We start from the raw sequence: 11,947 nt of genomic DNA, 5'->3' as shown, positions 1-11,947 counted from the left end.
AGCAAATCTTTGATTCAACTCACTTGTGTCTTTTTCATGAAGGGGGGAGGTTGGGGGACCGAGGAAAATTAAGAGGCAATAAAGCAAAGTGACAGACATGGCAATAACTTTGATAAGTGTCTGTGTGTTTATGTGTGTGTGTGTGTGTGTGTGTGTGTAGAGAGAGAGAGAGAGAGAATAGTAACAAAATTCAGAAAGCTACATCCACACACATGCATGCATGCACCTTTCTCTCTCTCTCTCTCTTTCCCACACACACACACTCACACATACACAAGCATATTCAAAGACTGAACTTGATTCTATTTTTTTATTTTATACTCGGGACAACATCATTTTACATGACAGTATGTGGCTGTTGTACTGTACTTTGTTCAATAAACAGGACAATGCCTGCACAATTTGAACAAAACTGCCTTCTCAGCATGATAAAAAAGTTACATATCTCGTCTGAACGATGACGATACTTAACCTTTCAGCCAAAACATTGCAAGGGAACCACAGTCAGAATTTGATCTTGTTTCAAAATCAAGTCAATGAGAAGAAAATGGTCCCAAATATTTGCACAACAAAAGATAACACTGTGGCAAGAAAAGGAAAGAGTGTGTGTGACTAGGTAAAAAACGCATAAAGATGACAACCAACAAACACAATTAGAATTCATCATGAAAACAAATTACCATATAAACTGTTTCAGGGCAACCAGTGATGACTGGAATAATGTTGACAAGATTGAGCAGTATTTTTTTCTACGGCCTCTCAGACTAATTTGGTTCTCTGGATCCACAGACCTTGTAATAGTGACACTTTGAAAAGGCCTTTGACAGAAAAAAGGGTTTAACAGTTCAACCAGTGTACTCCTTGCTCTGAGGAACGTCAGATGTTCAGAAATGACTTTCCATGAAATTCAGCATGCCTGGAAACCTGCCCACATCCTTTCTCTCTTGAACAAAGAAGAAAAATATGTTTGAGTTTCAATTTCAATGAGACATCAAAGGGTGTGGACTAATCCATATACACCACACCCCATCTGCTGTAAAATTTTTATTTTAAGTAAAAGGGGGCGGGGCAGATCCAGTGCCACTGGTCAGGGCTTGAGGACACATCTCAGAGTCTCTTGGAAGCTTGCTGGCCAGCTATGATAATTATAATGATAGTTTTAATAACTTATTATTTTAACAGAGACTCAAAGACTGTAGATGTAATTTCAGAGGTCAGTTCACTCTCTTGGCCATGTCCCTCCCCACCCCCCTCCTACCTCCCTTTCCCTGCCTGTCAACTCTTCTACAACACTTCACACTTCCAGTTACACATCCCTCTTGAAGGGCCTCTAAAAGGAAAGCAAGTTAGCTCTCAACCATGCATTGGTGGTTGAAGATATGACCAAAAAAAACGCCCCCAAAACAGCAAGACCTGATGGATGCTTTTGACATTATTGATTTCTAAATTCTTTGTGCACAGGATTAATGTAGAATCAACATAGTAAATGCAATTCTACAAAAGTCCATTTAAAAAAATCTCAAACAGACATTCGAAGTCGACAATTAAGTGTGTTTAAATTAAACTATAGAATATGGCAAGCTTGTGCATAAAAGGGCATATTGTGTATATTGTACAGACCAAACTTTGTAATGTATAAAATCAATGTGTTGATGAATTTTAATTTTCTGTAGTTTGATGTTGAGCAATCAATGATCAGAGAGTATTCTGTTGTCTCCTTCCCAAGGTAAAATTATAGCTTTATCTATAAATCTTTGAATAAAAATTATTGGAAAACGACCCCTCAGGGTCACTTTCAGAAATAAAATTCTTGCAAGTAGAGGGTAAAAACTCAGAAACAAATCTTATCGGTATGTCTATGACATTCTGTTCTCATTACTGATTTGATGTTTTTCAAGATGCTTTACTCGCTTGATAAAATTGATTTCTGCCACAGTTCCACTTCTCAACAACCAAAGAGGGAGGGAGGGAAGGGTGTGTGTGTGTGTTGGGGGGGGGGGGGGGAGATAAAATGCAAATGTACAAGTCAGGTTTATGCCATGTGGCATGTAGGACAGCAACAAAGAGTCTACATTCTTGTCTAGTAATGCAGGTAAAAATAAAAAAATCCACAATTTTTATTTCACAATCACCCTGACAAAGTTGAAACACAACTTAGAGACATGAATAGCAGAACAATACTCAAGCACCATTCAAATAAGCAGATGAACCTTTTTGACCTTTTTTTTTTTTTTGCAGCGAGATTCCAAAACTGACTTCATTTTTTTCCCCATCATTTCCGAAATTTGGCATCCTGCACTTTCATTTGAACAATAAGCATAAAATAAATATTTATGAAATGTGCAGTATGCTTTGTTTCCTACTTATTCCTTCTCATTTTCATTTTGCAAAAGGTTTAATCATGCATGACCAGTTTCAATTATTCATTCACAAAAAAAATATTTTGGGTGCAACTTTTGTTTTGATATCAAAGCTTGGAGAAATACAAGAATCCATCAGTATTTCTTCTTTTTACATATATATACAAGATGGCAGGGTCAGTCTTAAGTAGTATTTAATAGGTGTAGACCTTTGTTTGGTGAATTTCTTTGTCTGGACATTCTCTGGTTTTGTTGAAATAGTAAAAGCTGCCATCCCGTCTCACCAGTTTTTTCACATAGCCGTTATCAGGCCATCGATCGATCTGTTAAGGAGACAGCACATGATATCGTTGATGCCTCAAGAAAAATTGTAGAACACACAAGTCATTAACACATACACAGGTACAGAAATGTATCATGCAAATACATCATATCAAGAAAACAAGAAAACATGTACATGTACATGCATTCCTACCTTCAGATACACCAGCGCATAACACTTCCTTGAGAAAGAGGGACAGTGCCAAACAAAGAAAAGCATTGTATTCAAATTATGTTGCTTAAAGAATATGACATCTTTGAATTTTAATGAAACAAAAAACAAAAAACATCAATCAACCCTTCTGTAATGTCTACATATTTATTCTTGTTTTACTTTATTTGTGTAAACAGACATAATAATTTGCAACCTGGGAAATTCAAGAACCTGTATGTTGATAATAATATCAAAGGGACAGCATCAAAGCGTTGCAGCTTAATATCAAGTCTGTTAAATGATCGTATGAAGTAGTTGTGGCTACACTTTCCACCAGTTTGGAAGATGCATATAATAGCTGTACTGTAAAGACTTACATTTTCTGTTTTCTGTACATGTTTATACTCCACAGCATCACGGTATCCAGCCACCTGGAAACGGTAATGTTCTTCCACCTTCTCATCCCACACTTCTGGCCGGACCATTGACTTGGGTTCTTGTAAACCTTGAATGTCTGTCATCTTGTGCTGTGCAGAAATAAGTAAACAATGAGTCCAGAAGAACATATGATGAGCAAATCGTAAAGAGTGGCAATGTAGTTTAATATCAATATGACTGGGTTTTTTTTATCAATGCAAGATGCAACATTATTCACTGTAGAATACAGCACATGTAGTTTATTATCAGTATGACTGCTTTTATTAAATGCAAGAAGCAGCATTATTCACTGAAGAATGCAGCACATTTAGTGTGATATCTATATGATTGCTTTCAGTGGATGCAAGATACACATTTTATTCACCAAAGAATACACCACATGTAGCTTAATATCAATAATGGCATGGTTGCTTATATTTGATGCAAGACACACATCATTAAGTGAAGAAGGCAGCACATGTAGTTTGATATCAATCACCTGGTGTTATTCATACCTGTTTAACTACTGATGAAAAGTAAGTAACCATACTATCATATTAAATACAGAGTTATAGCTTCATTAAATCCGGAAATAATCTGTCCTATACATCTGAATACAGGCACATGCAGGGGCAAGATGTTCTCCCTTATGGAACAGCAAGTCAACTTTCTCTTCCATCTTCATTACAACCCCACAAATCACTCTTAGACAGGGTGGGTAACCTCTGACTGGAAGTAAACTGAAATAACTGCCATTTTTTTTAGATTTGAAGCGGGTGATTACAGACCAGTGAGCATTACAAATAAACCAATAAAAACAAATGTTGTATGTAGACATGGGCTCTGCTGAAAAAAAGCTGCAGAGTTACTCAGCTCCTTAAAGTAACAGGGAACTTAAACAAACTATGAAATTCAATTAGACAACAGAAACCCAATGGATGCATTTTGTACTCTAGATATCAGAGCAGCCTTTCATAATGTACTTTCCCCGAAAGCCCCTCAATTCGTCACTAATCAACAGGTTTATTGACTTCTGGAATAATCTGCCCAGTAAAATTGTCACTGCAGGTACACTTAACAATTTCATGAATTTATTAGATAAACACTGGAAGGATTATGGCTTTCAAGTAAATTTCTCCATAGGAAGCTAGCCATAACATTAGTAACTGCACACTCTTATAAAATTGTAAATTTTTGTTTAAAAGTCCTAATGATCAGGCAAAAGGCTGACAAAGCCTAAAAGCCATGACATATGATTTGATATATGATAACAATGGTCAGTATGGTATGACGCATGCATGCAGTTGGGTTTGTTTTGATTTCTCTCCGCTTTCTAAAATCTCCATTTTCTAACTCCCTTCATCTGTTCATCTGTTTCTTCCCCAGAACTACCCACAAGAGTACCTGTAAACAATGGTAAGCAAAGTTTTTCATTGTTACTCTGTCTGCAAATTTTCAAATTGAATCAAAAACCATTGTAGACAAACTCTACTCAAATCCAATATGGCAGCCTCTGTCACTCACTAATAGAAAACAAAACAACAAACTTTATCTTCAAGAAACCCTGCCACCACTTAAATGCCATCACTCTTCTCCTTGCCTCTGCCTCTTCTCCTTCTACTCTGGACTTACACGCTTCCTTCACCTTCATCTTGCCACACGCCAAGCTCTAGCCCTGCTAGTGCTACTACCACTATGGATGACAGTGCCAGCCATGCATCCAATGCTCCATGCAGTATTTATGACCTGCCTATCACTTGGTCAGACACAGGCCTAGCTTGTGAGACCTGCGGAACCTGGTTCCATGCAGCCTGCCAACACATTAGGTCTGACACCTACCAAGACCTTGGAAACTCAGACCTTTCATGGCACTGTACATATGTGCTAATGCCAACTACAGCACAACCCTGTTCGACCTCCATGGAAGCTTTGTTTCCATGCCAGAAAATGAGGGAGACTTCCAACCTTTCCACACGTCTACCCCCAACCGCAACAGCCAGCAGGGCAGACAGCGCAACCGCCCTCTCAGGGTCATAAATGTCAACTTCCAGTCAATTACTGGAAAGAGAGCAGAGACTGCAAATCCGCTAAGCAGCACCAAACCTGACACAATCATAGGCACGGAGACGTGGCTTAACCCTTTCACCGCCAAACTCACATTTATGCACAAGCTAGGTAGAGGACACATGTCACAGAAAGGTGACCAGATCATGGGTCTGTTATCCATGAACCTACTGCTCTTAATGTTCGGTGGAAGGATAGGCCATGTTTTCTACACATCGCAGGGGCAATCCCCAGCCATTCTTAGATGTCATATTTTCTGTGTTCATAGCACAAGTGAATTTTGTACTCTAAACTGACTGGTGGTGAAAGAGTTAAGCCAGAAGTCTTAAATTCAGAACTCCTCCCAGATGGCTTTACCATCTATAAGGACTGTCTCCACGCAATACACAGTGGTGTACTGATTGCTATCCAGAACAACCTGCAGTGCACAGAAGTTCCTGAGCTGGACGCTGGAGGTGAGATGATGTGGCTGAAGCTATTAAGGCGGAACCAGTGCCCACTCCACCTCTGGCCTTCTACTGCCCTGATGTCTCTGATGCAGATGCCCTGAAGAATTTTGATGAATCACCATGCAGATCAGCCTCAATCAGGAACACACAGCTACTCATAGCTGGTGACTTCAACCACTCCTCACTAAACTGGAAGATGATGACTTTGAAGCCTTGCCCACACACCCAACATTACATAACAAGTTTGTTGACCTCCACTTTTTTATATTATAATTATTATTTATTTATTTATTTATTAATGTACGCTTATAGTTGACTTCATCAAGTTTTTGCACCTTATACATATTATTAGTAGTGGTAGTAGTTATTTTTTTTAATGTATTTATCAATTATTTATTCACCCCTTATTTATTTATTTATCTATTTTATTTATTTATTTATTTTTCTCTCAAGGCCTGACTAAGTGCGTTGAGTTACGCTGCTGGTCAGGCATCTGCTTGGCAGATGTGGTGTAGCGTATATGGATTTGTCTGAACGCAGTGACGCCTCCTTGAGCTACTGAAACTGAAACTGAAACTGTTGACCTCCTTTATGACACAGGCCTGTACCAGGTTGTACTGGAACTGACACATCTGGACAACACCCTAGACCTTGTCATCACAAACTCTCCAACCCTTATCCCTCGAGTGGAAGTCATTCCCGGACTCTCTGACCACAGCATCGTCTACTTCCAGTATAAAACTAGGCCTGACCTACTGCAGAATGCAAACCATCCTATCCTCCTCTACAGGAGAGCCAACTGGGATGCCATCAAGCAGGAAATGGTAGCGCTGCAACAGGACTACAACAACCCGGATGACTCATCCACTGAAGACCTTTGGCTGCAGTTCAAGTCCACCCTGAAAGACAGCATGGCAAGTCACATCCTGATGAAGACGCCCAGGCGGAAGGAATCCTACCCCTGGATGACCAACAACATCCGAAACCTGATCAGGAAGAGAGACAGGACCTACAGGCGACTGAAGAAATGCGGCAGTGTGGACCTACAGAAAGAAGTGAAACATCTCAGTAGAGAGATTAGAAAGCAGCAATACTGCTCCAACTGGTGCTGCACAGAGAGCCCACCAACTCTGAAGGCGACACGAGACCCTGCCAGAAGCGTTTCTGGACGTATATAAAACACCAGCGTTCTACTAACACTGGAGTCCCCACCCTGAAGAGCAATGGGAAGCTCATCACCAACCCAAAACAGAAAGCTGACGTCCTGAAAAAGCAGTTTTTTGTTTCATTCAGTGAGGGCACCATCTACTGGGAAACAGAGTTCAGGTGCAAATGTACACTGCCTGACTCCCGTGACGACTTCCCAAGCATTGGTGAATTCACCATCACCACCAGAGGTGTTGAGAAACTCCTGGCCAACCTGAAACCCACCAAAGCAGCTGGTCCAGACGGCATAACACCCAGGGTACTAAAAGAGCTGGCCAAAGAAGTCGCAACCATCCTGACAGCCATCTATAAGTCCTCACTACAGTCAGAAGAGGTACCAGCAGACTAGAAGGAACCACTGGTGACTCCTGTATGCAAAATGGGAGAGCACTACAAGGCTGTCTAACTACAGACCCATCTCCCTTACCAGTGTCTCCGCAAAAGTCCTTGAGCACATCCTGGTCAATGCCACCATGCAGCACCTAGAGGCAAACGACATACTGTCCAGTCAACAACATGGTTTCAGGAAACTCTGATCCTGCGAGACCCAGCTCCTCGAGTTTACCAAAGAAGTCTCTGCAGCCATGGAAGATGGCACTGCAACAGATGTCATCATTATGGACTTCACCAAAGTGTTCGACCGGGTGAACCATAGTCTGCTGATTCACAAATTAAACCACTACGGGATCTGAGGGAATGCCAACAGCTAGATAGCGAACTTCCTTTGTGATCAGAAACAAGTGGTGGTGGTGAATGGAGCACAATCCAGCTATGTGAATGTGAAATCCGGTGTGCCCCATGTATCAGTGCTTGGACCCAGCCTCTTCCTGGCATACATAAATGACCTCCCTTCCAGAATCTCCTCAATATCCAGACGATTTGAAGATGACACTGCTATGTACCATCTTCTGACCAACACTGATGACCCAGTAAAGCTCCAGGAGGATCTTGGCCAGCTTGAGGTCTGGGAGACAGAATGGGACATGGTGTTCCACTCTGACAAGTGCAGCCAGCTGCCCCTGACTAGAAGCAGGAAACCAGTGAACACCAACACCAAGTACACCCTCCACGGCCACACCCTTGAATGAGTGTCCTCAGTAAAGTACCTCAGGGTCACCCTACAGTCAAACCTGTCTTGGGGAGTCTATGTGGACAATGTTTGTGCAAGGGCCAACAGAATGCTGGGCTTCCTGAGAAGGAACACGAAGGTGTGCTCAACCAAGACAAAGGAGCTAGTGTACAAGGGCCTAGTCAGGCCTATTATGGAGCCTGCACCACTTGGGACCTGCATACTTAAAAACTGACCAACAAGCTGGAGAAAACTCATCAAAGAGCAGTCCGCTTCATCCTGAACCGGCACAGAAACACATCCAGTGCTGCCAATACGCTGGATCAGTGGACCTCCTTTCAACAACACTGCCACACCAGCCGACTTGCCATGCTGTACAAAATACAGAGTGGCCTGGCATGCATAAGGTGTGACAGCCTCAAACCCCTGACTGTAACTGTGAAAGCAACAGAAGAACATACCACACAAATCAGCACCAGCAGATTACATGCCGCACAGATTACAGAAGCTACTCCTTTTTCCCCAAAATTTATGACTGGAATGACCTCCCTGCTGAGACCATCCAGTGCCACTCCTTGGACACCTTCAGGGCCCTCTGCCTTCTTTTTTTTTTCTTCTTTTTTTGGTGGTGTAGCAGTTTACGGGCCTGCAGCTTCACTTAGGCTGCTGCAGGGCCTTGGGCCTGAAGGCCTGAGTGCAACTCTGCTTGCAGCTGCACCTTAACCATCAAGGCCAAAATCCTGTTCCCTTCCTTCCGTAGAGTGATCACAGTCAATACCTGACTATTCTATCACTGACTAAAAGGGGGTCTGCAGATGATATATTTAGGTCTACATAGAGTATAATTGGTTTCTTAGCCGAAAAAAAAAGAAGTGGGATTTGATCTGCAGGCTACTACTTTTCACTTTTCGTCCAGCTGCAAGCAACTGGACTAGTCGGCCCCGAGCTCCACCTAGTGTGGAAGCTGGGGAAAAAAAATCATCCTCTTTTCTTTCTCCCTGTTCACGCTGCGCACCTCCCACATGTCAATAATAGCTGGACTCACGGCTGATGGACATCGCAGGAGGAAGAAGAAGACAAAGAAGACTTCCGTCACCCATCTCCCCAATGCCCCCTCCCCCTCCACTCCTCCCCTTAACTGTGTGTGTCCTCTGCGCTGATCTAGAAGATCAGTGGTCTTCTGTGACATCTCGGCAGCCTCAAAACTTCCTCGATCTATCTCCCACCTCTCCCCATCTCATTCTTCCACCCCACGGACTGAGTTTATAAGTTCGTGTTTCACCCTTCGAAATTACCTTCAGAATTTTCAACATTATGTAGATTATGTAGTTGGATGATGACGGAAAGAAATACTTTACATTTTTTCCTGAATACGGAATTTGGAGATTTTTTATGTTTTAAAAACAGAGTGTTAACATTATTCAGTCTATTTTGTTATTAAACAGTTTACCTACCTTATCTCACTGCATGGAATCCGGACCGGAAGTTTCTGACAATTGTTGCTTGGTGCTGGCAATACGTGATTCCGCAGCGAAGTATGAACTCAGCGGTGATTCGTTTAATAATGTATGCAGTTGGAAGGGTGGGGGTGGGCGGTGAGGGGGTTGTTGTTTTGTTCATCGGGGGAGCGGACTGGAAGTTTGGAAGGGGTGGGAGCATTGAGCATTGAGTCTACTGAGCTCGATGGGTGAGAGTGGAGAGGAAGGTGATGCAATGAACATCATATGGGAAAGGTGGCCAGCTCAGGTTTTGTTTGCCAGTGACCCAGTGGCAGTGCGTGCCGGAATGTGTGCGTGCATGTGCACTGTGATGATCACTGATTGAAGCTTTGATTAATAAAATGAAAACAACAACAATCAAACAAACAAACAAAAACAACAACAAACAAAAAAAAACAAAAAACAACCAAAAAACAACCAAAAAACAACCAAAAACAACAAAAACAACAACAACAAAACAACCAACCAACCAAACAAACAAAAAACAACAACAACAAAAACCAAGCAAACCAAAACAAAAAACCAACAACAAACAAACAAAAACTCAGTTGAAAATATTTTTAAAAACCCTGGTTCTGTTTGTACTTACTTATGGGATTCATTTAGAGGGTTAAAAAAATCATAAAGGAAAAACAACTGACAAAAGTTTGGCAGCGCCAACTAAGTTTATCTATTTAAAGCGGCTGTCCAGTTCCACAGGTATCTACACCACGCCGGCACTCAGTCGACGATCATGGGGGATGCACATTATAAATAAGAATTAACTTAGGTGAAGGCCTATACCCATTTCCAAAACTCTATAATTTTTGCGGGACTGTGATAACTTGAAATGTGTATGTTTACATCAGTATAATACTGATGTATGTTTCTTCAAGTTCGCATTAATATGCAGTTAATTTCGACATTAGTCGAAAAAACTGAAGACACGGATACTGTTATCAACTAACACCACATACACTAGCACTAACATAGCGAGAACGATTGGCAAGACATGAAAACTGGTATTGCCGGGAACATCAAGTTAAAAACACCGTACTCTTGTGTTCTCCCGGATCTCCAGGAATCTAACTTGCACTGATTCGCGCCGGACTCGTGTATCTCAGTGTCAGCGCGCCGCACGTGCATTTGTCATTTTAGACGGAGAGAGAGACGCTTGACGCTTTGACACTATAATGTCATTGGTCATGAGGTCCTTATGACACTATGACCGGTGAATGCATTAACATACTCAGTTTCAATTTAGACCAAACCATTAAAATAAATGAATGAAATAGTGAAAGTGAATAATGAACTGAATAAAACAAAGTCTATTCCTTCTTTGAAGAAAAATGATAGTAACCAACAGGCCACCCAACACATAATAATGTATCATGCTACATATTCCAACACTGGCTACAAAAGGAAATTTTCAAACCTGTCTGACTACGTCAGTAGTTATGCTTATTGTGCTTTTTGTCTAATCTTCATTGCTTCTGATGTAAATTTTGTTGACGAGATAATTACCTCGCGATCTTCTGATGTTAACATTCTGAAGAGATTCTTTCTTTTTGAAGATTCTTTTTAAAAAAAAACAACAACAACGCACATTTACCGCTCTCAAATCATCATATGATTTACAATCAAAGGACATGGAGAATTTGTGGACGTAACTGGCATAAACCATTTTTTTGTTGGCCGCATTAAAGCCAAGAGTTCTTAATCTAAATTGGGTACTGAAGCAGAGAGAGAGAGAGAGAGAGAGAGAGAAAGGTGCAAAACTGAACTGGCAGTCGAACTGTTATTAAAGAAAGGGATCTCTGCCCGCGTGGTTGTCATAAGTGACTGACATCTGAACAACTAAATTCTGCACGGTGTCTGTGTGTCAACTGAAGCACGGCAGCGAAAATGCTGTACGAGCACCACGTGCAAACCGCGACGGTGACGGGATCGGCCGCGCGAGACACAACAATGATAATTATTTTCTTCACAGAGACACGAAGAACGTCACTGATGACCAAGAGAGTGACGTGAAAATAAAAAGAAGACTGAAGAAAAAAAAAAATTACCCTGGCCAGCTCCTCTCCTGTCATCAGGGTCCTCATAGACATTTATAGTGTATGTAGATGTAAATAATTATATATCTCACTGGCTCCTTCTATCGATTTTATTTTATTTTTTAAAATTTCATTTATTTATATTATATTATATATATTTTTTTACTTATTTTATTTCTTTTTTTTCTCAAGGCCTGACTAAGCGCGTTGGGTTACGCTGCTGGTCAGGTATCTGCTTGGCAGATGTGGTGTAGCGTGTATATGGATTTGTCCGAACGCAGTGCCGCCTCCTTGAGCTACTGACACTGACACTGATACCATCCATCCCCCATCCACACACCTACTCTTTCCGAGCGCGCGGGCGACACCCGAGCG

The 11,947-nt window shown here is 41.4% G+C and overlaps 1 protein-coding gene across 1 annotated transcript; it reads right to left on the bottom strand.

Moving 5' to 3' along the window:
- Positions 1-301: 301 nt before the first annotated feature.
- Positions 302-7,569, bottom strand: LOC143299404 (meiosis expressed gene 1 protein homolog). The gene is made up of 3 exons (XM_076612585.1): positions 7,399-7,569; positions 3,213-3,362; positions 302-2,683 (listed from the first exon to the last, which is right to left on the bottom strand). The coding sequence occupies exons 1-3, from the start codon at positions 7,468-7,470 to the stop codon at positions 2,555-2,557; spliced, it is 351 nt and encodes a 116-aa protein (XP_076468700.1). The 5' UTR covers positions 7,471-7,569; the 3' UTR covers positions 302-2,554.
- Between the last annotated feature and the right edge of the window lie 4,378 nt (positions 7,570-11,947).

Source organism: Babylonia areolata, chromosome 25, assembly GCF_041734735.1.
Source record: "Babylonia areolata isolate BAREFJ2019XMU chromosome 25, ASM4173473v1, whole genome shotgun sequence".
In the NCBI taxonomy this organism is placed as follows: Eukaryota; Metazoa; Mollusca; class Gastropoda; order Neogastropoda; family Buccinidae; genus Babylonia; species Babylonia areolata.
This window is presented reverse-complemented; position numbering and strand designations above follow the sequence as displayed.